This window comes from Notothenia rossii (assembly GCF_949606895.1).
Source record: "Notothenia rossii genome assembly, chromosome: 3".
Classification (NCBI taxonomy): domain Eukaryota; kingdom Metazoa; phylum Chordata; class Actinopteri; order Perciformes; family Nototheniidae; genus Notothenia; species Notothenia rossii.
In genome coordinates, this window is record NC_136901.1 from 86,018,156 (window position 1) to 86,045,942 (window position 27,787).

At 40.3% G+C, this 27,787-nt stretch overlaps 2 protein-coding genes and 1 long non-coding RNA gene across 3 annotated transcripts in view; 1 reads left to right on the top strand and 2 right to left on the bottom strand.

Moving 5' to 3' along the window:
- The window catches only part of LOC307031980, a 31,461-nt gene extending 10,999 nt beyond the window's left edge, over positions 1–20,462 (top strand). Inside the window, exon 3 of the long non-coding RNA XR_013806130.1 lies at positions 19,952–20,462. This is a non-coding gene — a long non-coding RNA (uncharacterized lncRNA). The remainder of the gene's footprint in view (positions 1–19,951) is intronic.
- Positions 1,973–7,737, bottom strand: lrit3a (info leucine-rich repeat, immunoglobulin-like and transmembrane domains 3a; the record flags this gene model as incomplete). The annotated part of the gene is made up of 4 exons (XM_079673399.1): positions 1,973–3,090; positions 3,268–3,573; positions 5,657–6,123; positions 7,622–7,737. The coding sequence occupies 4 exons, from the start codon at positions 7,735–7,737 to the stop codon at positions 1,973–1,975; spliced, it is 2,007 nt and encodes a 668-aa protein (XP_079529525.1).
- gpm6aa (glycoprotein M6Aa) lies at positions 9,553–27,093 on the bottom strand. The gene is made up of 7 exons (XM_079669618.1): positions 26,659–27,093; positions 16,297–16,489; positions 15,967–16,123; positions 14,244–14,397; positions 13,528–13,604; positions 12,957–13,022; positions 9,553–11,564 (listed from the first exon to the last, which is right to left on the bottom strand). The coding sequence occupies exons 1-7, from the start codon at positions 26,693–26,695 to the stop codon at positions 11,412–11,414; spliced, it is 837 nt and encodes a 278-aa protein (XP_079525744.1). The 5' UTR covers positions 26,696–27,093; the 3' UTR covers positions 9,553–11,411.
- Between the last annotated feature and the right edge of the window lie 694 nt (positions 27,094–27,787).

Here is a 27,787-nt window from a genome sequence, read left to right on the forward strand (position 1 = left end):
ATATTTCTTCTGAATTTCATTTTGTGTTTGGTTCATAATAGATGGAATGCATTTGTGTGTGTCTTCTAGCAACACATTCATAAATGAAGGGTGTATATGTTAAATAGTATATGATGAGGATAGCATGTTGAGGATACTTTATACCAGGGGTGTCAAACTCAATTTCTTCGCGGGCCACATTAGAATTATGGTTGCACTCAAAGGGCCAGGGGTAACTTTAAGTCTATATAAATATACATAGATAAATATACATAATACATATCAAATAGTGTATTATTTTACAATATTTCCTCTGCATTGGATTATTATCAGATAGGGTCATAACTTCATAATTAACTACGTCTGAAAGCAGAAGTCTAGGGAAAATAATTGCAAGTCTCTTCATTGCGCATGTCACAAAATGAGATGCATTGTGGGACATATACTTTATGGGCAACGTTCTCCTTTAAAGCGGCACGTAACATTATAATAAACTTATTATATTCTTTGCAAGCTCTTGTGGGGCCACATAAAATGAAATGGCGGGCCGGATTTGGCCCCCGGGCCTTGAGTTTGACACCCCTGCTTTATATAGAACATGGTCTACAGTCTACATTGTAAGACAGCAGTATTTTATTTTGTTTGTTTGTTGTCTTATGGATAGTGAGGTGGGCAGATGATCGGAAGGTTGCAAGTTCAAATCCCGCCTGGAACACCACTTCTAGTGTGCCCTTGAGCAAGGCACTTAGCCCTCAGTTACTCCAGGGATAATGTCCCTGTGATTGGTCATTGTAAGTCGCTTTGGAATAAGGCGTCTGCTAAATGCCTAAATTGTAAATTATATTTTTGGGAGAATAAATCTCACAGATCCTCAACTCCGGTGTGTCTCACTCATTAACAACGCAGAGCAACAAGAACGTTGTCTACAGTAGCCATGAACTCGCATGTATGTTCTTATTTGAGAGGAAGGTGGATGCGTGGGCCACCCGAATAGGTTAAGGGGCCTTTAGCTTTTCTTGCCGAGGGGGGGGGGGGTGCGCCGTCTCAAATAGAATCAAATTCTGTGGGAAACACTGTACAGGGATTTGATTTCACCAGGTGAAGCCTAAAAAAGATATACAATCTGTTGCTGATGTAAAATCCTGAGGGATTATCCGAGAAATAACAATTGGGCAAAGTTCTGAAAAACATAGATTTTAAATGTTCATCAATGAAAGCCAGAGAGGGGTGGTCTTTTGACAACTGAGTTTCATTTACTGAGATGCATGCTTTTGATGGCATTAAAGGCTTTCTATTTGATATAGAAATATGTGCCCGTTAAATAACTACAACCTATTTTACTTATCTACTCTTATAAGGCATACAACACAACATGAATATAATTCATCAATTCTTTAGTTTATTAAAAACAAATGGAAATCTCCATCAATAGACACATATATACATCAAGTCATAGGAACTGGCAATGTTTATCAGAGACACATATTCTAATAAACACAATGACCAGACTTACTTGTCCATTAAGGCAACAATTAGCTTGATGCTTAAAATAATAATAATAATATTGTCAATGTGATGAGAAGTGGATAATGGATATTCTTTGACACCACCACATACTATTCACATCTGACACTTTGGCATTGGGTGTCAAATCAAATCCCACACACAGCTAACAGACAGGCTCTTTGTATGGTATTACTATGTATATCTTCCATGGTGCCGTGCGGTAGTGACAAATCATTCAAATGTCTTCAAAAATCAAATATAAGGCCCCATTTTAATAAAGACAAGAATAAGTATAGCAGGTGGTTATTGACTGTTCTGATGTGTTTTCTTGTTACCTAATGATTTGATATCATAACCTTGATCTGTATTGAATAAGGCATATAAAGAGAGTTTTATATATGTTGTCACTAGCATGGCGTTTCAAGAATCACCATGGATTCCTGGCGTCAGCAAAGATACTCACACCGGGAACTGTCACTCTTGGAGGTCATTTGGGAGTCATTGCTCGACCTGGAGCACAGGAGTCATTGCTCGACCTGGAGCACAGGAGCATTCGCTCTGATTCGTGAATTGCTCTTCTTGCCCAAAGTTGCGTTGGTTGACCGTTTAAAGTCCTGTGTTTCATTGAAATTGTCTCAAATTTGACATAGCTGTCTTTTTCAAGCTCCTCTTCGTCATATTCTGTATTGTGTCCCTTGTAGTACAAATCAATAATGTTGTACAATAAAAGGGCAATGACAGACATAACCAAAATACAGGCAATGCCACTTATAAAAATGAAAAGCGTGTCACCATCCTCTACATCGTCCAATGTGTAGAATTCAGTGCAAGGATCTTTTCCAGCCGCACTACCTTTTACTATGAGGCAAACTGAGTACCTCATCCCAGATGATAATCCCTCCAGGAGCACTTTCCCACTGCCAGCTTTCGTCTCCACTGTCCTTTTCATGTCACCCTCATCATAGGGTGAGTATACCACTGTAAGTGGGGCATCATTTGGTAACCCATCTGCTCTCCAGAGCAACACTGCAGTGTCAGATGTTTCCTCTACAATCTTAATGTCTTTGACAGACTTTGATTTGTCGATTACCTTGCTCTTTTCATCTGCTGCAAGCTTTCTCCCATCGCCTCCTGGCTGGGGTTTTGCTTGTTTCAATGGGCCTTTTTGTAGATTCTTGCTTGTGGTCGTTTTTGGCCTCTTGGGGGCCGCAGAAGTTGTTGACGTTCTTGACGTTGTTGACATTCTTGACGTTGTTGACGTTGTTGACATTGTTGACGTTGTTGACATTGTTGACGTTGTTGACGTTGTTGACATTGTTGACGTTGTTGACATTGTTGGGATAGCTGTTGTCATCATAGTGGTTGAGATGGGAGTGTCCGTTGGGGGAATAACTGTTGTGACTGGTTTAGTTGGTTCAGTTTTGTTGCCAAGCATTAGTGGAACCATGGTGGTACTGATGTCACCTGCAACTGAGACCGATATGGTGGCTTCTGCATTGCCGGCATAATTCTTGGCTTTGCAATTGTAGTTCCCCGCGTCTTCGAACGAAATTCCGTGCAAACTCATGATGGACCATCTGATGCCGTCTCCAGGTGACTCCTGGACTAGAGTGGAACAAGAACACAAAAGAACATGGATACAGTTTTACAAAGCTTTCTTCCAATGGATTATGAATGATTGGCCACAGTAATATAAATGGTTCAATGCAATTAATTTGAAAACGCTATTCTTTTTCCTTACTAAAATACATTACGTTTTATTTCAAAGCAAGCATATTATACCTGTGTTGTCGACGGGTGAGCCATCAGACTTAGCCCAGGAAAGACTTGGTGTTGGAACCCCTGTGGCATCACATCGCAGGATAACATTGCTTCCCAAATCAGATGTGATCTTGGTTGCTGAAGACATGACGGATGGTTTTACACAATTGTCAAGTTCAACACGCTGAAAAGGGAAACCGGCCAGATTCTCCGGTCCACTGCAGGACATGAACAGGTCCATCAAAACAACTGGCGTCCCAGACATTTTTGAAAGCTCTATCAGCTTGGAAATTTTACAGTCACACAACCAGGGGTTATCTTGGAGCCCTGAAGACAAAAACAGATAAGATCCATTACAGTAATGTGTTGCTGTTTGACAGCAGTGCAGTACTTTAAATCATTTTGAGTTATTTTGGAAATGAAAGAGGATACAGGTAGCAATACACAACACATGTGGAATATGTTTCACTGACATTCAGTTTAAGCGGAAACTCTCTTTGTGTTTTGTAAATGAATGCAAATGACAATGAAATGCAAGGGCTGTTTAAGTGAACACATCGTAACCTATATAGACTCCCTTACAAATAGCTGTAAACCCCTTGTGCACACAATAGCTAAGCACATGTACTTGTGCATATTAAAACCCTTTAACCCGATTAGTTTGTCCTAACAGTTGCGAACTACCTACAGTAAGCCTACTCTGGCCTCCCTCCAGTTTGCGGCAACACTCTCTTTCCATTAGCCTTTCTGTTGGCGGGTATGTCAACAGATCACTGACAACTTTAACCCTTAATTCTGCAGGTCTGAAGTGGTCCCTGGAATTTTAGTTGTAAGTCCAAACCCCTATTTAATGTTCTGTATCGTCAAAAAAGAGAATACATAATTTTAATTAAAGCTGTTAAAAACTAACATGAACTACTTTTAGGCTACCTTAAAGAAGCTTTTGTGTGATTTTCCATGGACTGTTATTTTTTCTTAATCCCGTTCCTCCTTCAGGTGAACCACAGCACACTGCCAGCTCTTTTCGCACGGATAAGCTAGCTTGCCCTTACGTAGCCTATTAATAATATCCATCCCACTGTCCTTGCAACACAGACACTATAAACAAACATACATTATTGTTTACGCTGGGCCCATCATATTCCAAACATTTTGGTTTAACTCTACAATAACTTAATATTAACATTTCATGTTTTACTGTGCCTTCACACAACACACTGGCATACCTCCTATAATGACAAGCTTTGATTTATGGATTTGAAACTGTCTTTAACGTTCTGCCCTGCTTTAAAACAACATCTTCAAATTCCCATCTGCACATTTCCTCCGTCTTTACCTTTAACTTGATATTTTGCTATCAATATAGTACTTACAGTAGCCTAACCCTAACCCTTAAAGTAGTAAGTGTCCTCGGGTGCAAGCTATTTCAGTGACAATGCCAACACGTGTTTGTACATACCAAAAACAAACACGTATTGTTTCTTGCAGTTTTTGATCCCTGTAGTCTATTCCTTTGATCGGAGTCAATAATATATGTTTACTGACAAATCTGCTCATAAATGCAAATACTGCAAATTCAAGTAGGGAACACTTCTCTGTTATTAACTGTCTGCTATCTTCTGAAGATGCAAACACAGATGAATTTAACTGAAATAGAGAAAACCTTTAACATTTGTTATTGTCTAAACCTTATTTTGAATAGAAGATGTATCAATGTAAGTTTACTCTAAATAACCCACATAATGTAAATCTGCTTCTTACAATCCTCACTACAGTTTTTAGGAATGCACAGAAAGGTCTTGGCACTATTATAACAATATAACCAATGTCTTGCATTACTTTTTTTCACGATGTTTATAACACAATGATGGTCAAAACATTTGTATAACGATATCTAGCAAAGGTTTAATTTTGGCAACGCACTTGACTTTGGCTAGAGAAAAAACCGATGAAACCGTATAGTGGAATTTGAGGTGTGTCAGAATAGCAGAAATTAAGCAACCAACCGTTTAAATTGAGAAGAATGTTTTATCAAAACATTACAGGTCATCCTGTTTTGAGCAATATACGTCAATGAATATGTTTTTCATTGTTTACATTTAATACACTGCATGGGTAGTCGAAATACGATGCACATGCTGTTTCTTTGTTTTGCTAACTTGATCCTCTCTTGGATTGCCCAGACTGAGTGTGTTAAACATTTAACAGTTAATTACTGTAGGACAATAATTTGATAATTTACATTAAGTGTCAACTCTGCCCTGCTTAGAATAAGCCAATTTGATAGTGCCCTCGCAATCACCTGCTGGGGATGGAAGGCAGTTCCTGAGGTAATTACCAACAACCCCAAAAGTGTCCTGCCCTGTATATCCTATAAAAGTAATCCTGGCCCAGCCTTTTTTATCCTTACCTAATACAACTTTCTGGTAGGCGTTAGCAAAGATGGGTGCTCCATTGAAGGGTGGCCAGATATCCATTAGATCAGAGGGCAGGGTGGCTAATTTGTTGCTGGATAGATCCAAGTATGTAATGTTGAAGAGATAGGGTATTGCTTCATTGGGAACATGAGTGATCCTGTTGTTGTGTAGATCCAGTGTCCTCAGCATTGGCATCTCTTTCAGAGACTCCCAAGGGAATACGGAGATCATATTTCCATCCAGCCTCAGCTCGTGGAGCACTTTGAGGTTGTAGAAACCTGCAGAGTCCACTGAGGTTATGGAATTGTATGTAATCCACAGGTACCGTAGCTCCACCAGGTAGTAAAAAGCTTCTGTTGGGATTCGCCGTACCATGGTTTTCTCAATTCGAAGTTTGACCGTGTCCACAGGGACATTGACTGGGACGTCAGACATGTCTGGATCATTGCAAACCACAGATCTGAAACGAGAGATACATAAGTTAAATAGTTTGAACATAATGTATAGCCAGATAACAACATTGATTTAAAAGGGTATTTAATACTCAGTTTCAAATGAAATGGAAGTCGTACATGACTGTAGTCCTACTATAGGGCACTTTCCAGATCTCAATATTGAGTGATCATTTGGTTTGACTTCCACTTCAGGGGTTGGAATATCTGGAACAATTTATAAGATATATATGCAACACAATAATTTAGTTAAATAACTTTCAATAGGATACTTTCTAATGACATGATGTTTAGCTATTACTTACATTTTTTAATGGCTATGATGATGATGTTTATTTAAACACATGATATCATCTTAAAAGTCCCATGTCATGCTTTTCCGGTTATTACCTGTCCCCTTGTGTGTTATGAAGGTTTTTATGCATGTAAACGGTCTGCAGGGTCACAAACCCTCAAAGTACACCCTGTAGGGAGTAAAACTCTAACATAGAGAAGACCTGTCTGTGCTGCCCCAGAACGCCTCGTTGGAGATTTGTTTCTTCCAGGTACCAAGGGACGTAACGACAATCCAAATGGACCAATCCGTGGAGCTCCTCACACACACACACACACACACACACACACACACACACACACACACACACACACACACACACACACACACACACACACACACACACACACACACACACACACACACACACACACACACACACACACACACACACACACACACACACACACACACACACACACTCATTCAGCCTTATCTTTTCTCAGCCGCAGCTGCGTGGATCTCCACTCACAGTTCGCCACACCCTCACGTGTGTGTGCTCAGGCTGAGTTCAGGCTGAGTTTCGCTGTGTCTCGCTGTCTCACAGACCCCACGCAGCAACCAGGAAACAACACCAGTAATACAGCTCACACTGTCGGCTCCTCGAGTTTCAAAGGGCGGAGCAGCGAGTCGCACAACGTCCCGCCAACACGGCACCCAGACCCCACGCAGCATTCTCATCTGTTTGTCATTACTGGTGTCATTTTCTGGTTGCTAACAAATGCCATTAACACATAAACACACATCAGAGCACAGTGGGCTCATAGGGAGGGGGGGGGGCAGGAGCTCCAACAAGGCGTTTAGGACAGAGAGTGAATACACATACTATACAGAGATGCTGTATGAGAAACCAATGTGAGTTTGGAACATTGAACAATGTAAATCTATTCTAGTAGGCCTCAACAATGGAATTATGATCAGTAGAAATGGCCATGACATGGGACCTTTAAGTATCATGAGTGCCAAGGGTCACCTTTATACCTATTGTGCTCATTCAAAAGGGTCATTATTGTATAAAAAGCATCTGAGAACTGTTTCACAAACTTAGTTGAAGACTAACAGTGATGTAAAGAAGATTTCGTTTTTAAATCTATTATTTGTTTAATGAAGGCATATAAATAGTGTCCAAAAACTGAGAGCATGAATTAAAGCCGACATAGAGTTAACTCTACCTTGTTCTTGCTCCGTCGGTACGTCCATGTAAGACACAGGTACACTGGGATGGACAGAAGGGATGAGCCAAACTGAGACAGCATAGGATTACATACACTAATAGAAGTTGACGCATTGTTTCAGCAAAAACACCCACAGTTCTCACATTGAGAAGAGATCAGATAAAAAGACATCCGGATTCATAGAGAGCCTGAAGAATAATTATTTCCAAAAATGAAGAATAAAGAAACGAGCTTCCATAGTCCATACGAGGCACCGGTACGCAGGCTGAGGATCTGATTACACAACAGGTCACCTGTCGGATTGACACTGTTGGAGGGGGAGGGGGGGGGGGATTAGTGGAGGATTTCTTGGGTTTGACTGGGCCACGCAGGTTGGCCACAACGCAGATGCAGTCACTTCAACATGTCGCTAATCAGCTAATCCTAGAGAGGTTTCCCTTGAGGGGATCCAGCCACACCTTTGTTAATACATTCAGTTCCCAACCTCACTAATGTTTATGTCCTAACCCTGTCTCTTACAACTTTGTTTCCCTGACTTCCCGTACAAAAATATTCCATCTTGTTCTGCATTTGTAGGGACACTTATTTTCTTCCAGAATGTCTGGGTACAATTCTGGGTACAATTATTGCATTCTAGGTATCCGCTGACTCTCTAGACATTCCTACAATTTAAATGTATTGGGATAGAGGCCATATATAAGATGTGTGAGTGAGTTATGTCTGGCACTATGGTGCAAAGTGTAATCTTGGATGTGATTTATTGCCTGACTGGGTGCTCCAGTGGCTTGGGCCAAACTCAACCTGTCTACTGATGACGTGCATCCCTTTCATAGTTTGTGCTCCTACCTAGTATAGTGTTATGTTGATAGAAATGTAAGCATTGTACAGTTTACAGGACGTTTCTTACATCATCCAACATCACCCTTAGCCTTAAAGGCAAACGTTAAGGCGTTTGAAAGAAAATCCTCCATATTGTTACTATAGCGAGAGACTCTATTCCTGTTTAACCTTTATTTGAAATTATAAACACATATTTGGGATTTGGCCTCTGGTTTATTTAGTCTTAGCTACAAAGTGGTATAAATTGAGTATAACACCACCCAGGGGCGGACTGGGACAAAAAATCAGCTCGGGACTCTCGACCGTCCCACTTCGGTAACGCCGGCCCACCTCGGTACTGCAAGTAAATACTGCTACTGTAAGTAAGGGGGGGGGAGAGTGCTAGTGACTTATCCGACCAGCCCACATCATTCAACCGGCCCACTTCAGTACCGGCCCTTCGGGATTCGTCCCGAACGTCCCGATGGCCAGTCCGCCCCTGACACCACCACATCTGTGAACTTAGAAACTGTGCAGTGTTAACAGTCATCAAGCACATTATTTACAGTAAAGTTGATTTGATTAGACTAGTAGGATTATTTTCTTTTACTTCTTATTGTACGTCCATTGATTATTGTACGTTTGCTGACTTCCTGACTTGCAGTACAATATTGTTTTTGAAACCTCCATATTAATAACAAAACACAAGTAAATAATTATTCGCAAAAATGTATCACGTCAATTATAAAAGGACCATATTATTTCTGTATTATTAAAAAAATATATACTAATGTGCCTTTTTATAATCGTAATCATCTCTCAGTCTTCACTTTTGGCTGCCAACGCTTTATTTTAATTGACTCAGAGGAAAGGGAGATATCTAGTGGTAGGAGGTTGTACTGAATGCATACATGATAAACATACACTTCCTTTCTTCTATTAAAACATCATCCATCTATCAGCAATCTCATCCTGTCTTATCATATTTCATCGGACAGGTAATAACAGTGATATATGGCTCATATGGTTGCTATTACACAACTCTACTACCAGGACTACTAAGTGAGTTTAACCTAAACATAACACAAAATGGACACAAGACACAAGAGTATTTATCAACAAGTACACAAGTGAGTTTTATTAATGCAAGCAAATTTGATCATACAGGTCAAATAAGCCACTTCAAGCTGATGGCACATGAATGTACAAAACATATTAAATGTAAAGCTTGCTACTAAGTATTCGTAGTGAAAGTACAAAAGACTAATACGAGGAGAAAGCTGAAAGCATTTATCAGATCATTACAGAGTAAGCAATGTTGGTACAAGTATTAGTTTTAAGACATGGTTGAGAGCTCATCACAAACTAAATAGACACAACTCAAAGACTACAGTCTCTAATATCAGTAGCATAACGCGGTAAGCGTGGGAAGTTTAGTACTGCACATATAAACAAAGGGTTGATCCAGCAAGACAGTCATAAGTGTAAAAATAAAGAAGCAGAGTAAAGTCACTTTTGAGTCATTAAGACTATATTAATGCATGTCCATGCCACGAAAAACATCTAAATTCACAGTCTTTACTAACAGTACAGTTATCCAACTTTGAGTTGAACACCAATGCGCTTACATCTAGAGAGCACAGAAATGGTCAAATAAGTGCATGAAACTAGCTTTAAGGAATACCGACAAAAACAGGTTTTGCCAGGCGATGAACTGACAAGCCACCTTTGCAGTGGTATGGCATCAGGATGTGTAAGCAATACAGTTACTGTCATGAACAAAATTACTGTGACACACACTTTTCTCACGTCTGACGATTCACCAACGAGTGCCATTACACCAACAACTGTCAGGGTTTATTTTCTATTGAGACAGAAAGATGCAGAGTGGAATGACCCACAGTGACCTCCATATTCTCACATGAATTGTCCTTACATGTCAGTGCTTAACATATAGGAATGATTTGATATATTAGTATATACAGGAGTTTTGTATTCATAAAGTTCCACTTTAAAGAAATAAAATAGGGCTTATGAAAGTATGTTTGCATGTGCTTTTGTGGCTCGTGATACGACACAATGGAATCCTTCACAGTCCTAAAATACATTTAATTGGCAAGATTATAATAAAATTACCAATTATTTAACTGAATTGACATATCACTTCTTTGATATCAATTCAAGTCATTGTTTCCTGTTTAACAGGATTGGCACATCTAGCAAATACTTGCTTTTCTCGAGATTTGGTATTTATTCTTGTGTTGTCTTGTTATGGTATAACTTCAAATAGAAAAACTGATTGAATTACTTGTATGTTAAAGTGGTTTTGATCCCTGGGAATACAAAGGCTTATGATGCTTTATGGTTGCGTTGTGACATTTAAAATATTTCCAAAACGAACCACCCATTCACATACAGTACATTGTTTTTGAACATGAAATCTCCAGACACACGACACGAGAAATGTGCTTGAAAACCCTTATAAGCCCCTGTTGACCCCCTCGAAAAGAAGCAAAAATAAATTATGCATGAGAGCAAAATGACACGTAGCATCAAATAAAAAAATAAGAAAAATAAAACAACTGTACGCGAATTATTCAAAGTAAAAAAGAAAGAAATACTACTGCTAACTCTGATTCTACAAACTACACTATAGTTACTATCAGCACTAAACAACTTCTATCAAGAACTATATAACTGCCATAATGATAATCATAACACCATCCATGAGAGAGGTAAAGGGGCTTTTTTTTCATCTGAAATGCTGTTTGTGACTGGGGAGGTTTGTGTGACGTTTCCCCCCAGACCACATTGTCATATGACGCACCAGTGACATCAGCAGTGGCGAGGGCCCTAGGCGCCATCCGCCCCCCCTCGGGAGGGGATGGTAGAGAGAGACAGATAGAAAGACAGAGGAGAGAGAGAGGGAGAGAGGCCGGAGTGGCAGGGCCAGGCCTCACGCTGGTCTTTATGTGTAGGCGTTCAGACGCTCCTTGGAGCGCGTGGAGTGGATGTCGTGGAGCTCCTGCTCCTCCTTCGACTTGATGTCCTCGTACTTCTGCATTCGGCAGGCGTCCTTCACGTAGGCCCAGTTGGCAGACAGCACCATCAAGTAGTGGATCTGTGAGGTGTTGAAAAGGATGAAGCGTGACACGAATGCAAAACACATTTTTGAAAATCCCAGAAGATCTGCCTTTTATGCTTTGTAGGTTCACACATACAAGGAATCTGTTTCAGTATGGTGCACACAGGCAGAGTAAGAGTTATGAAAGAGGAACAAATATAGAACAATTATGAAAATAATAACTATCATAAAATACAAATAAATGTTTGCAAGGATATACATATACAGAAAACTAAGTACTAGGACAATATGTCCAATTATTCCTGAAAAAATGTGTACACCTTTGCAGAAATGTGCAAATATCCAAGGTATACTGCATGTATTCAAATGAGCAATACTGGCTCACATGATGTACGTTAACGACACAATGTAATGTTATGTATTCCAAAACTTCTAATCAAAACATAATTTATACATTTTTTCAATAAGTCCGACTACTTTTATGATCATTTAAAATGCAATGAATATGATTGTGAAGCTTGTTTTGGTATGCATGCCAAAGTTAAGGAGAACATTTCCAAAGATCCAGCAGGTGGCAGCATAATGCAAAATGTCTTGGGACTTGTTACCATGGCAGCTAAGAATATAATGAATGTATTGTGCTTTAATGACCGAGGTTGTAACACAGATTTCCTTTTCACAAGCAATGACAGTTTTATAGCTGCTCTGCTCTTTGTTTGCAACCATTTAGCAACTGAGATTAAAACACTTTTTATGTTTTTATCACTGATTGTGTTTTTGGCTTTGAAGCTGTTTTGAGGGCAGCCCATTCTTCAAATGTGTCGGCGTGTCTGTCGAGATGGATTTTCTCATCATTGTCCTCAGATTGGGAAAAAAACTAGTTTGTACAGAAAATGGTCGTGCCACAATCATCCGCGAATAACAAACACTTTCTGTTTCTCAGAAAATGGCTCCTCACAAATTACTGGGTGATGTTTGCAACTATATCAGAGCCTTTCTTCTCCCTGTTTCCATGACAACGGCCATGACATGCCTGGCGCCTCTGAAAGAGGGAGGGAGACAAACCCTGTCTTTTTCACTGCGCCAAAATGCCTTCTCTCCCATCTACAGCTATTCTCTCTCAAGCAAACACAACACAGGCGCGCCATCAGGCAGCCACAACAAAACACAGCCACATCATTTTCCCACAATTCAAAAAACGGTTAACTCCTACGCCTGTCGAAATGACATGCTGACACCAAATAGGATTATAAGTGCGACATGATTTTCAAAATATATGAATAAAAGCCAAGATGCAATCTTTGGCATACCCATTTAAAAATATATTAAACAGAATCTATTATTTGATGTGGCTGATTTGAAAGATTTAAGGTGTTTTGAATTGCGTTTCGCATAATTCATCCCTTGAGAGATGTATAGGTGTCTCACCATAGCAATAACAGCCGCTCCTGCTCCAGCGAGGGCGCAGATGAACAGGTGGAAAGTCATGTCCAGCTGTAGCAAAAATAAATCAAAGCACATATTACTCTTCAAGCATCACTGAACGTGTCAGCCAATGAAAATCATCTTTGTAATTGTGCTCGTAAACGTTCACTTCATTCTGTTTTCTATCCACAAACATGTGATTATTAAAGATTTATAATTCAATATGCAGGTGTTACTACAGGCAAGGAAACGGCTCCTTTGGTGCATCTTTTACTAGCTCCACCAGAGTAGATAAATAAAGTGCCTTGTTTAAGGGTAAGTTGGCAGTGTTTTTTGTGTGTGAATTAGTGTGTGTTTAATGTGTCAGTGTTGGGAGCAGCAGATGTTTTGATCAATGCCCAACTGTTCAGCTGTTGTTTGTATTCCAACTGGCATACTGCTCATTATCACTTGTCTAATGTTTATTACATCTTACAGTAGGCCTATTTATCAATTATGTATTACCATCATTTTAAATGTATGTTATCAAAAGTAATATCCAACATTTTTAAATATTTGTATATTTATACTTTACCTCATTTGATTCACACATCTTGTAGAATTTCTCAGATCCAGCACACACAGTTTTCGCCTCATTAATGGGCACAATACCTGAAATAAGAAACAAAGCATGAATAGAAACTAGTGTGCTACTATTGGAAAAAAAGAACAGTCAACAACAACAGGTGCAAGAAGTGCCAAAATGTTCCGATGATGAACTCATAAGAAAGACATAATGCAGTCAATGTCCCACACAGGCAAAGCACAGGCCTATATTCTGATGGTGGCAGCTGAAATGGTTGTTGACACAGAGGCGTGTTAGTATCAGCCAGTGGCTAATGGGCTGAAAGATTTGGCACTAATTAAAAATAATGAGACAGCCATATAAGCTACTGATGTGATGGTCCTTCATCCCAGTTTAACATAACGTTATTCTGGATCATTACAGTTTACAGGATAGTAATTTGTGCAGTAACACTGGGTCCAACATAATGTAGATTTAAAAATGGGGATGTAATCTAAGGATTGGGTCATTTACAGTTTTTCATTTAAATTATCCAGAGTCTTAAAAGTTCAATTATCCACACTAAATTTGAAAAGGAGATTAAACAACTATGGGGAATGCGTGTTGGGAGAGAAAAACGTCCCCAAGAAGCTGAAATAATAGCAGCAATCCAGACAGTATCCAACCCAGAAAAGAGGTGTTCAGCAGTGGAGGTGAAGACATGGAGACAGAATATTCATCCTTACCATACTGGCGTGGGTCCAGGCAGAGTGTGGCCCCCTCCAGCGTGGTAGCATTTTGGCAAATATTCCAGATGTTGAAATAAATAAAGACTGGGAGGGAGGTGAAAGCAGTCACTCCGAGCCAAGCCAGCATGAAGATGTATGTCAGCATGATGAACTGCAATGGCAACAGAGGAGCACACGTGACATTTAGGTACTGTTTTCAACAACTTGAATTGAATATATCCTAGATTTAACCTTCTATATTTGTAAGTGAAATGGTTTCAAATGAGTCCGATGTCGCCTATATTGCACAATTGGTTTCCATGACATTTTGGGGGATTTCAATAATTTGTTGTGATCCTGTCAGCTTTTGGGTTATAAGGTGTTCCCAAGCCGCCACTTGCTCATTTCATCCAACTAGTGTTATTTTGTTTTTGGCATTTCCATGGGCAAAAGATTAGTGAGTACAAAGTTAATGACCCCAGTGACCACAAATACCCCAGCATGGCTCATTTCCTCTGCCTCCCTGTGGAGCGTCAGATTTACGAAGCAATTACATCCCAAAGATAATCTTATTAGGATTGCTGCAGGCTCTCTAATACGCCATATAAGAATGTTTCAAATGTTTTATTGTCATGTCAGTATAATATAATTACCGGCATGTTACACATTATGGGTATTCATAATTTATTATTTGAAATGATCTACATAGGCACATGCAAATTAACACATTATTTAATGCACAGACGCTTTAGCCTACAATATATTTGCAGCTTTACAGGACAGCTAAATTCCTACATTTTCTACAAATAAAGTTGTCTTGAAATTAGCTAAAAATCCATTATAATTGATTAACATTTCACGTTACCCAATAACAATGCCTACACTGGGTTCTGTTAAATATTGCTCTACTTTGGGTTAAAGATACCAGTGTATGGCTAAATTGATTTGTTTATAACCAATACAAAAAGAGCTGGACAAATAGCATTGTGTTTGCCACGATAGATAAAGACCTACGGTACTTCAAGTATTACTCCCTGGATGTGACCTGACATCAGAGGAGGGAAGTAGTGGAGTACAAATACTTTGTTACTGTACATAAGTACATTTTGCTGGTATCAGTACTTTACTCCACGACGACTTTTTACTTTTACTTCTTACATGTTGAACACAAATACCTGTTCTTTCTACTTCTTACATTTTCAAAACAGGCTGGTTACTTTAGTTTGAGTGTGTGTTTGGTGGCGTGATCATTATTATTTAGAGTCATTGCGTGCCTATTGATTTGAACAGGATCCGTGTATCCATCATTTCCTGGTCTTCTCTAAAGAAGAGGGACCAATGAAAACGTTGACATGTTGCCGTTGTTCAGCATGGAAACATTCATTAGCTAACAATGACAATATTGTTCTATTAATATAAAGGGAGGTCAGGTACTCTTTAAAACAGCTGCTAGTTATGGGTACTTTTTACTTAAGTACATTTCGAAGGCAGTACTTCTTTACCTTTACTTGAGTAAAGAAGTTTAGTCAGTACTTCTACTTTTACCAGAGTATTTTTAAACACGAGTATCTGTACTTCTACTTGACTAAAGCATGTGTGTACTCTTGCCATCTCTGCCGGACATTAAGATTGCTTAAGTGATTCCTTGAAATGGAAGCTTTTGTACAAACACATTTATTATTATAGCAACTAACTGCAGAAACAAAATAACTCTTAATTTGCCCTGAAAGGCTAGTCTTACCCAAGCGCTGACACAGCGTCCACAGGTGGTGATCTTGAAGTCTCCATACAGGTCTTTGATGGCTCCACTGGTGAAGAAGCCTTCCACCATCAGCAGGATGCCGTAGACGAAGAAAGCCGAAGCAATGCCGTAGATCACATACTTGATGATGTCAATCCTGGAGAATGAACAGAGAAGCACTGAAAACATCCACAACAACACAATGTTACATTTTGATAATGACTACATAAGATGTCTGAATTTGGAGACTTGGTAGGGAATGGAAAGTGTAGTGCAGGGCGAGTTGTTTTTCTTTAACACCTAAGTCCAGGAAGTTCTTTTCCCACTTACATGGTGAAGACATCCAGTGCATCCACAGGGCTCCGCACCACCTCAAAGTAGTTCTGGAGGATGGTGACGGTGCCGGACAGGGCCTCATGTCCGCAGCCGCAGAACAGAGCCACGCCCGCGTACAGCAAGATGGTGGCTATGAGAGATGGGTACGGGATCCCACCCAGGCATTTGATGCAGCATTCAAGGCATCCTATAAACACAGAGAGAAACACAACAAATCCACTTTTAATCAGAAAATACTGAAAAGGGCCGTTAAACTATTAAATAAAGAGTTAGTGGACATTTCTGTTCAATGGCACACACAAAGACAGCATTCTTACTATTTTGATGAATTTGAATAATTCAATAATACCTTTTCTGGTGGAAAAGTACACTGTTCTGCCATTTACTTTTTGGAAATCTTAAATATTCAAGCCGCAAAATGGAGTAAGACTTTATTGGCCACGTCTACTGTATCTCTGCCGTGATCTTCACATTTGCCCATGTATTTTTGGTTTTTGCAGCAGATACGTTCTGTCAGTTGTTCAGCCCTACAGAGGATGCTGACATTTATTCATAACCCAACCCTCTGCCTGCGTTGTACATAGACCTGACCTTTAACCCCATTCTTCTTTTGACCAAGCTTCCTGTCCCCGGGGGCCCTTAAGGTGACTAATCACTGCTCTGCCCCAACTTCAATCTCCTGTCGCGCAGATTGCTCACAGAGAAGCTGAGTCTGTAAATACTAGCCCATGCGAGTGTGTCTGTATGAATTGCTTAGATTTATGAGTCTCCCTGTTGCGCCTGTGTGTTTGTGTGTATTAGTGTGTGTGTTTCGGGGCACTGGGGCCACCATTCGCCAGTAACAACAACAGTAGTGGATTTGATTTCCGTGTGGAAGCTCCTTACTAAACCAGACTTTATTGGGTCTTGCTGTGCATTGCAGTATATTAACCACACAAACTCATTTGTTACAAAGCCCGGACGTTTTCGTAATCAATTTGTAACAATTAATTTAAAGCTGTACAATGGAGAGCTTCATCCTAAAAAGGCACAATCTGAAGCCTAAGCCAATGCATTCAATACATTTTCTTAAAATTGGCGCGTGATATAATGAATCTGCTTTTGCACGACTATCCTCGTTCATTAAAGAGACGCCATGACGGCACATTCAGTTTTCATCGTCGTTGATGTAGAGGTGATATTTAAGGATCGTACATCAGGGATGTTTTTAGCATCATCTCTTTTATGGTTATCCTGCTGTCTTCACCTGAGTTACAAAGCAAGAGCCTGATCAAATACCCCCTCCCTCTCCCTCTCCCCTTCTCCTTCTCAACTCTCTGCTTCTGACTCTGATCCGAACCTGAGCGGAATACCAAGTAGCTCGTCCGCCTGCTGGGCTGCGCTCTCTCTCTGAAGCTTGGTGCAGCTCCCTCGCCCAGACTCGCCTAGATTTTCTGCATCCTCACTGATGTAATCCACTGCCAGACTGTAACATGTCTATTCCTCCTCCCCGCTTTTCTACCTCTTTTGTCCGGGAAAGCTTGACTGAGAAATATATATATACGTATATGATAATAACCTCGGCAGCTTTTCAAACGTATTATAATCCTACCTGCTCATCTACAGTTTGAATATATACCACAGTTGAATAGTTAGTAATGTCTATGGAAAACATTCTGTCCACTGTTTTTAGTTTCTATTTCTGGGGTGTTCTGGCCTCAGTTGTGCAGAGTAGGAAATATGCCCAATTTATGCTAAGTGGATCGTTTAAAACACGGGGAACACGCCTGGATAGTTGTTTTTTGTGTACGTGCTATTCTAAGTAAAAGGGTAGGGTCGCTGTGACGGCAACTGTTTGCAACGCCTTGGTATTTCTCCATCACACCCACTCCCCTAACCCTGGGGACGGGACATCACCTGGCAAGGGACATCAAGTTCAGGAGACACCTCACCTAGTGAAGGCTTTCACACTATCAGGTTCTGACGGGGCCATCTTGACATCCATTCTCAGGCGCCATCACACCAATTCACACCTTAAGTCATGTGACAACCTGCAGGAGGTTTGAACGGCAGGGATTCCTATCAGCCACTCTTGCCAGCCAATGAATTCACACATTTTAGACCAATGGCTAGTGTAATTGTATTAGTCAGAAGTTAAAAGGAAAATGATAAATCCCCCAATGTATTGTCGTACATTTATTTCATACTTGCCTTGTCTGCGCAGTTTGTAGATGTTTCCTAAAATATTTGTTTACATTTCGCTTTAATGAAAGGGTGATTTACTTAAATTGCTTACAGGTGTTGTCATGCAGCAGTAGCATTAGGACTGACTATGATCTTCTTTATTAACAATCTCTTTCAGATGCATTGCTTTCTGATCTGTTTTCTTAGTTGGTGAATTTCTGTACTCATATTTCATATTGAAAATGTACTGTTGTCTTTCCCATTAAAAGAAAACCCTGTTCCATTGAAAGACTGTATCCAGATGCATGGTACAGTATAGCTATTTTTTCAATATGTCAAGACTAAAAGTGATTCTGTCATCAGTCCTTGCCTCAGACTCATTATCTCCAGTTGCCGTATCAATTCCGGGAACAGGCAGTGACAGGATTTATTGATGCGGTGTTGTTCTCTGACAAGATAAGAGAGAGTGTCACATTTACCCAGCATGCTCTGGGTCAGTGTGCCTGTTTGAGCAAGTGTGAAAGATCAAACTGTCCACTCATAAATACTGGGCAAAACAGACAAGTGACTGGATGATTAAATACTGAAGGGAAGCAGATATGTATTCCTTAATGTCAAAAGGAAGCAATAACTGGTGGTTTTAGGGTTAGAGGGTTGTTTGTTGAAATAAGATACATTTTCTTTTACAAATCACCTAAAGTTAATACAACATTGCTTTGTAAGCAAGCTGTTATCATTTCTCACCACCCCATCTTGAGTCATGCTGGTTACATTTGGTGCTGTAGATGTTCGGAGCCTGTGCATGGAGGAAGATGAGGAGTAATATAAATGATTTATATCGTGGCCTCAATCAAGGTTTATTACGTCTGCATTATTTACATTTGGGCACGCAAATTAAACCAGTTGAAGCTGGCATTTGCTGTTCTGTATTTTAAATATATATTATACTTCTCCCTGATGTACAGCAGCACCAATCAAATGAATAGTCAGTCAGAGGCATTAACAATAGTTTGCGAGCAACAACAAAACAAGTCATCTTGTGAATTTACTGAAAGGAAGTGTTGTTTCCATGGAAACAGTTGAAGTTACAGGGTGTGATGGGAGCAGAAGTGAGTGGATGTAACAAGAGTTATGTTTTATTGATTGTCTGCTTTCAATTTGGTGGGGGGAACTTCTCTGATCCGGTGGAGAGAAGTGTATTTTAGAAAGGAAATTCTTTACTTCTGAATAGTAAATATTATAAGATGGTCTAGGGGAAAGACATATAGAGTCTAGAGTTGGATATTCACTCAAGGCTTCAGTGTTGTGTTTCTCTGTTTCACATTTATTGGAGGATAATTAAAACGGGACCATGCTATAATTGCTTTATGGCTGTTATGATACAGTGTTTGATTAATGCAGCGAGGACTTGTATCAGCCTCCTCTCATACCAGCACATCCTCTCATTTCCTCCCCGTAACTATCCATTGATCTTAACTGTCTGCAGATCAAGCCTGTGGAAGTCTGCGAGTGATGGTGCGATGGCGAGTCGGAGGGCTTGGAGATGCTTGATCCATAATTTAGAAGCGGCACAGTGCAGCAGAGCACATTCATTATTCATGCCTTCTGCTTAGCCCAACATTACCTGCGATGAACATAAAAGAACCCCTGCTTGAAGAGGAGTTGCATGTATTTCAATCGATCCAGATCACAGGTGTAGTACTGCTTGTCTTTTCGAGCCCTGACACACTGCAAGTCAAGTTGGGTATTTGGCGGGATTGACTTGCGTTAAGCTTATTGAAATAAAATAGTAGAAGGAATTGAGGATTGTGTGTGTGTTTGGGTCAGGTAGGAAGCAATTGAGCAATTCTAGTATTTGGTTTTAGATATGTTATCCTTCATATACAAAAAAAGGAAAAAAGCCTACACGACCCCAAACACAGAGGTCCAATCAACATAAGGCATCTCCCTAATACAAAGGGAAAGGATGGACCCCTCCCGAGGCCCCTCCCACCCCCAACTTCTCCTCCATCTGTCAGTGTCATATCCGACAGGCAAAAGGGATACACACACACACACACACACACACACACACACACACACACACCCACACACACACACACAAACACACACACACACACACACACACTCTCACTGACCCAGGCAACGCATGAGGTTATCCTTAAATAACTCTTGGAGCTTTATGACGTGCTCCAAAGAAAACATGACTCTAACATCCGGGAGACAGTTGGGGTTAATTAACGAAGGACGTCCTGCCCAAATAAATACGTTTGTTTGGATTAATAATTGCAATATGTTGCTAGATTTTCTTTTCACGTTTTACTAAAAATAATCAGTCGCCTTAGATGTGTACGTTTCCTGAGCTTTTTACCAATTCACAGCAGGTCTGGTTAAATGTCTAAGGATTTAAGCAGTGAATATAGTTCTTGTAATTTATTGGTTTTCACACATCAGTAATTCATCTTCACAATTAGTTAGTTATGAGACATTTCATGTTCAATCATTGCAATTTTTATGATGTACTGTATACATACAGCTGTGTCAGTTTTTGGCCTATCAGTATTTTGTTAATCCTAAATGACCCTTTAATAGTTTATTTGTGACACAGCAGTGGATATTAAGACAGACACCGTTTTTCAGTTGCTGTAACTGAGTTAAGTTACAAAAGTGATTTTCACTATACCTTAGCTTTGTTTGGCCCAATGGCAACGCGCTTAATATTCCTAGAACTGTCACTTTTCATCCCACTGCAGGCTGAGATTAGGACCTGATTAAATGCAATTATACTTTCTGACTTGGATTACCCATGTGGTTTTTTATTTTATCTTATTTAGTATTATTTATTATCCTTATCATTTATTTTATTTGACTAATTTGACAGATATATCCCTTGACATAAGTGCCATTCTGCACTGAGCATAATTAACTAATAATAATTGCATTTTAAAGATGCTATTGTCCCATATGTCTTTGTTGATGCATCCCTAATTAAAATGGATCTTTCCTTTTCATAGAGCATATGCTGTATTTTGAGTTAAAGCCACAGAGACAATAAATAAGCTGCTGCGTTAGAGGAGGAAATGAAAAAAATGAAAGGGGGTGAAAGTGATCTAATATTCTTTCTGCCGCATGTTGACTTACAACACATTACATCTAATCAGACTCAATTTTTGCGCATTTAACTAGCAGTTATTAGTTCATTGTTACCAAAGGAGTTTTGAATGGGGGTGGGGTGGCAGTGAGCCTGGTCCTAGAGAGAGAGAGAGAGCGAGGGAGGGGCGCGGGGGGGGGGGGGAGAGATCTCAGTGGGGGGATGGTGTGTCAGTCTGAAAGTAATGGGTGAATACATGTCTCGTTGCTTTCCTATATTTAATGCGCAGCCCCCCTTCCCCCTGGAGCGAGCAGGTTTTTTTTCCAGCTCCCGCACGCCCTCATCTCCTCTGCGCATGTTTAATCAACCAGTATGGTTGCCATGTCAACCGCAGCGCAAAATCTGGGAATATACCGGGTACTTCAGAGCTATGACCCAGTTACTGTATGTCAACAAATTCAGTGGGACAATAGTGACTGAGACACATTACACAGATAACCCCTCTGGGTGAAAGGACATTGCAGGCCAGGTCTAAAAGCTCCGCCACTGATTTCCGCTCTTTCTTTTCCACTCAGAGATGGAGAGCCAGCGTGACTGCAGAGCAGCGAAGAGTCTTTTGTCTGGGCTGACTCCAGGAACTGAGGGGTAAATGTCAAAAACTCTAGAGTAGAGGCGAGGGGTGTTTTTTTTGCTTTGAGTTTCTAAATTTAAAGCACATAGCTGGGTGAATTCAGCTTGTTTTGATTGCCTACGTTTTAGACGGTAAGCACCAAGGGGTGGTCGGGATTTAAGTCCTGACTCCTAAACAAAAGAACATACTTGTCTTTGGTTCATGATTAAAACACAAGAAAACAATTGCAATTATTTTTTCAAAATGCATTTTACTTTGAGAAACCTAAATATCTAATCTTCATCCACATGTCTTTCTTTCTCTTTTTCCATATTTTGTGTCTTTCCTATAGTAAACAATGACAAAAGAATGTATTGGCTAAACCATTCCTCAACATATACATATCTTTATCGTATCACTTTGACTTTAGTATATCATCATTGTAAGAAGCTCATCAAGCATGCTGTCAAAATGTATTCTTTTGACACCATGCTTGAAAACAATTAGGAAAAACCCCTCAAAGGTTTCCACTAATAGCCACAACTAATTTTATAGGAACAATTGGTGGATTTCCCTGGACATTTTTCGGGGTCGGGGAAGGTTAGGATTCAGAACAATGCGTTGGGGAGGGAGGGAGACGGGAACTATTAGGTACTGTAGCATGACACACTCACTGAGCAATGATACTGCACTGTGAGTTGATATGATGTCAGAGTGATGGAGCCTGGGCAAACAGCATTCAGGCCATCAAGAGGCACTCTCTATTGAAGTGTTTGCCAATTTCATTCTCCAGTGTGAGAAGCTCTTTAAAGCGAGAGGAACACCCCACTGACAAGAAGACATTTGGAAATGAAGGAATTAATTCATGAATGTTGTTAATAAAAAAATAATTAATGATATACCTTATTATTTTCCCTTTTATCCGGTTAAATAAAGAATCAAGACTAGTCCTTTAAACAGTCTAGCCACAGCAACTATATTCTAAGCAGCCTCTGGTGAATTCACTCTGCTTTAATCTCAATGCAAATGTGACATTTACAATTGGAGCTTTTAATTCAAAGTGCATGAAACTCAGTGAACCATTAATAATTGCAGCGTAACTGAAACAACTTCTGTAATATCATTCTGCTTCTGTGTTCAAGCCATGTTGTTTGAACATTTCTGTTAATAACTTCTCGTCATCTTGCCAAGTTAATATCCTGATCAAACTGATCAAACAGAAGGACAAGCAGAGCCTTGCAGAGTAGATTCTTGGCGCAGGAAACGCTAACAGGTGCGCCATTCTCAGTGTTTCCATTCGGCGACAATTCTCAACACCAGCGTGAACAATCTCCAGAATGTTCGTGGTTTATTCCTAAAAGGTATTATCGAACTTGAGATTATTTGCAGAGTGACTCTTAAAGTCAATTCAGCTCAGTGTGTATAGTAATGGAAGCGTGCCTTTTTCCACCATAGGGTGTTGGTTTGCTTCCTGTTGCTGATTAAGCCCCTGTGGCACATAGTGTGCACAGCTACATTTGGCGAGCAGCTGAAGTGAGCAGTGCCCACCTGGTGCATCTGAATCATAATCTGAGATTTGCAACCTCAGAACGGCATTAGCGTGCTGCGAGTGCACTCGCCTACGCCTTTGTTGTGTTGAACTGATCTATTTGCAGTTTCTGTACCGTGTATTTTGACCAACAACATACTACATTTTCGTTTCACTGTGGCATAAATGTCTAATACATTGTAAACCCACTACATAATTGGCAATAAAGCCCCCGGTAAATGTCAAGGAACAATGCCCCTCTCTTAGCTAAACAATGTTGCATGACTTTTATACGTTTTTAAATTTGTAATGGCTGAACAACCAATATTGTTATAGTGCTTGTGTTTGAGAGATGTTTTGCTGTGAGCAATGTTCGTTGAATGTCCAACCTTTTGACTTGCTTTTCGATGGGCTTTAGCTTTCTTTGGGCCTTCATGAAAGTGAGTACTTTAAAATATTGCTTCACTTGTTTCTTTTCCTTTTAAAGCTGGGGTTAACCTCTCCTTATAATGAGTAGTGATCCCTACAAACGATTGGATGATTGGCATTAAATCATATTGACATGGAACGAAGCCTGACAGGGTGGCTTTATTGTTCATCATGCTTCATCCGAGCAATCATTTCAATCATCTGTTGTCTTCAGTTACCAGGAGCGGAGCTGACGGTTTTCAAGTCCCACATGGTTAGGTGATCAGTGAGCCCTGCTGCCTTGTTCGAACATCCAACATATCTGTCTCTCATCGAGCCATGCTTTATCGACCAAAAAGATCTCCTGAAATGTCATGATCATATTGTTTCCTGGTACAAAATGAGGCCCTGTCTATAAATCTACTAATAGCCCTCATTTTTCACCCACAGGAAAAAACGCCCAAAACCCAGTGAAATCGTGTCAGATGTTTTTTTTTTAAATATATTTTTAAAATCTAATTGTCCCAAAGTCTTTTTTGTTGTTGTTTATGTTGAGTTAGATATTTGCATACTTTAAGTGCCGAAACAATCTTTAAATGTTATCTACGGTTTTAGCTGTCGTTATGAACATTTGAATTAGTTCCACTTTGGGATGTTTCTTTAAGCATATTACACATTGTAAATCTGAATATTTGTTTGATTATTAAAAATAAAACAATTATTTTAACCGGTCCTTTCTTAAGTTTTGAATTGTTTACACAATAGTATGTATGTCAACGATATTATAGAAACAGTTGGATGCAAGTCACTTAAGTTACTCAATAAATGAAATAAAGAAATGTCCTAACAATTCTTAAAGTCCTGTTGGCCTGGTGGCAGCATACATTTCTGAGGACGTCAAAGGTTGGTGATTTTCCTTTTTAACAAACTTTGTCAATGATGTTTTACACACAAGCATTAAACGCCATGAAGAGTGGATTTGGTTATTTTTCTTTTTTTTCTGTAAGCATCTGACATTTGATTCTAAACCTTTTTTCTCTGTTTAAGTTCAAATCTCCAAGCTAACCTTTCTATCAATAATAGTTTATCAAGTGACAGAAAAACAATGACGTCATCTGCAAAAAAGAAAACTGACGTTTCTCTTTTGCACCTCTGAAACGGTTCCTGCCGACCAACTATAAATCTATAGCCCCGTGCAATCTTCTCGATATTCAAAAGAAAAATGATTTCCAGCGACAGAGCTCACCGTGTATGAGTGCGCACTAACTCTTTACAAACCTGAGCGTGGCCTCAATAAATGGACATGGCAAAGAGAAATGCATGCACAGCTTGCATGGCTGCATCTTTCAGTTGGCTGAGCATTTGTGTTAGTGGCCAAGACTGACAGATTTTGCTTTCTGAACAGTAATGCCTGAGAACACACCTAGTAATGGCGACCAAGAAGTAGCCTACTAAATCTGTAAGGCTGGCGGTGCATATGCCAAACATTACACATTGTCATGGAAACAGCGACGTCATAAATGATCATGCAGCAATATTTTTAATTGTATTAATCAATGGGAACAACTAACATATTATCACATATTATTATCTCTCCACTTAGGAATTAGACTCGTCCTTTGTACCTCTTTCTGTGTCTTCCTCCTACACTCTCAGACACAGTGATCTATTCCTCTATTCCTGTGTTACTGAAATGTCATCAGCAGGAGTGGGAGAGAAGAGAGAGAGAATAAATAATGACTACACTTGGCCACTGCCATGGCAACTGTTCCAGCTCATGTGTGTGTTGCGCCTGTGAGGTTTAGGGGGGGGGGGGAGAGGCGTGAGGGAAGAGCAACACAAACATGTGAAGCCATGCCTGTCACATGAAGTGAACCTGAGAGGGAGTGGGCAGAGACAAAGGTGTGTTCCACAAAACATGACAACAGCATCCTGTCTTGGGTAGCTATGGAAGCAATAATGAAAATGTTGCTGCCCACATGAAAATGATAATATTCTCTTACTTGTGTGGCTTTCAACCATACTCTAAGTCTAAATCATTCATGCTGAGAAAGGGTGGTGGCGGTGGTGGTGGTGGTGGTGGTGTGTGTGTGTGTGAAGTAAAAATAGCAGTTGCACAAAGAAAACACGAATGGCAAAAGGAAAGCCCTGCATCAAATCAACACTGAATGTGGCAAAACACTGCTGCAGCATGTCTGTGTGTTTGTACACAAAGGACAGGAGTGAACGCTGATGGATTAATGAGTGCAGGAGCTCCGTTTGCTTCTCTGTGTTTCCCTCTCAGTCATCACGACAAGCATGAAAGCCTTATCAAGCAAACAAAGACAGTGCAACCCTCGTTGAAGCGGTTCACACCCCTCTCACTACCCCAACAGCACATATAGACGTGCACTCTTCAGTGGAGGGCTGACACTCAATGGACAAAGGAATTAACACAAACAGCTGCTCTGCCTATTCATAAAGGGAAAGGACAACATTTGTCTCCGCAGAGGCACCACTGAAAAAACACCTAAGTCAGTTTAATTGAAGAACATCTCCAAAGAAACACTTTCTTACCTTTCTGGGTCTGCCCCTCATCCATGTCTTCTTCCATTGTGCTGATTCGGTTTTGCAAATCAACAAAAGTAAGAGAAAATAGGCAGGTTTAAAGCCTTATTTGTTTTTAAGGGGTATAGTCCACAAAGCACTTCACTCTCCTTGCCTCTGTCTCACTTTTCCACTTTCACTAGATACTGAAGACCGAGATTGCCTGTCAGTTGTGGTTTCTGTCAAACGTCCGGGGCGATGCGAGGAATCACTGAGTCTTTGTGATGCTGTCCATTGCGAGCTGCCGTGGCAAGTGCTGAAAACCCTCCTTGGTCCCTGGTGGAGGAGGAGGGGGGCAGGGGGGCTAGATGGAGCAGAGGGTGGTCTCTATGGTAGGCAGGAAAGCGCATGTGTGACGGGGGGTGCTGATTAAGAGGCAGGTGTGTGGAAAATGTCAAATCTCGAACACAGAGCCCAACTTTGGATTAGAAACTGAGCTGTGATTTTAGACCTTCTGACTGAGCCATGTTTAGACAGGGGTGTTCACCACTGCGGGTCATTATTTATTGTGCAGCCCACCCTAAACACCCCTTGTTCTTGGACAGAGTGGGTAAACCCATGTCCCCCCCCCCCTGCGGCAGTGACTCTACAGCATTAACTCCCCTTAAATAAAAGAGGGGGGACATCTGATTTTGAAATGGGATTCTCCTAATCGTATTAGTTGAACAAATTCAATTATACGATCACCAAGGAGGTGTCTCTGGATTCCTATCCCGTTAATGCATATGTGTTCACAGACGCTAAGAAAGAAGTTGCCCATTTTGGTTGATTTTAAGATTCAAACTCAAGGATTATGTGATGTACACTGGGTTGAGGTTTTACAGCTCATGGTGTTATGTAACTCCTTGGACAGCCAATGAAGTGCTACTTTTCCTAATTCCTAAAAACGTGCCATTTATAGGAGGTACAATCCTCGATTACAGACCTGCAAATGTTTACACTGTACAAGAAGTCTTCCATGTTACATTCCACGTTGAATATAATCTCCTGTATGTACAGCCGAAGGTTTCTTGAGCAGCAAACAGTAGGACAGCTTCAGAGCTCGTTCACGACTCGTTTGTATGAAAGGCAAAATGCCAGTATAGTGGTTATCTGTCGT

What these genes read in the sequence shown, in the direction of transcription:
- gpm6aa (XM_079669618.1), bottom strand. Translation starts at nt 26,695, where the DNA reads ATGGAAGAAGACATGGATGAGGGGCAGACCCAGAAAG. An exon ending in TGAGGGGCAGACCCAGAAAG is followed by an intron (nt 16,490 to 26,658) that starts GTAAGAAAGTGT and finishes CTGTGTTTATAG; the next exon opens with GATGCCTTGAATGCTGCATC. An exon ending in CCTGGACCCACGCCAGTATG is followed by an intron (nt 13,605 to 14,243) that starts GTAAGGATGAAT and finishes TTCTTATTTCAG; the next exon opens with GTATTGTGCCCATTAATGAG.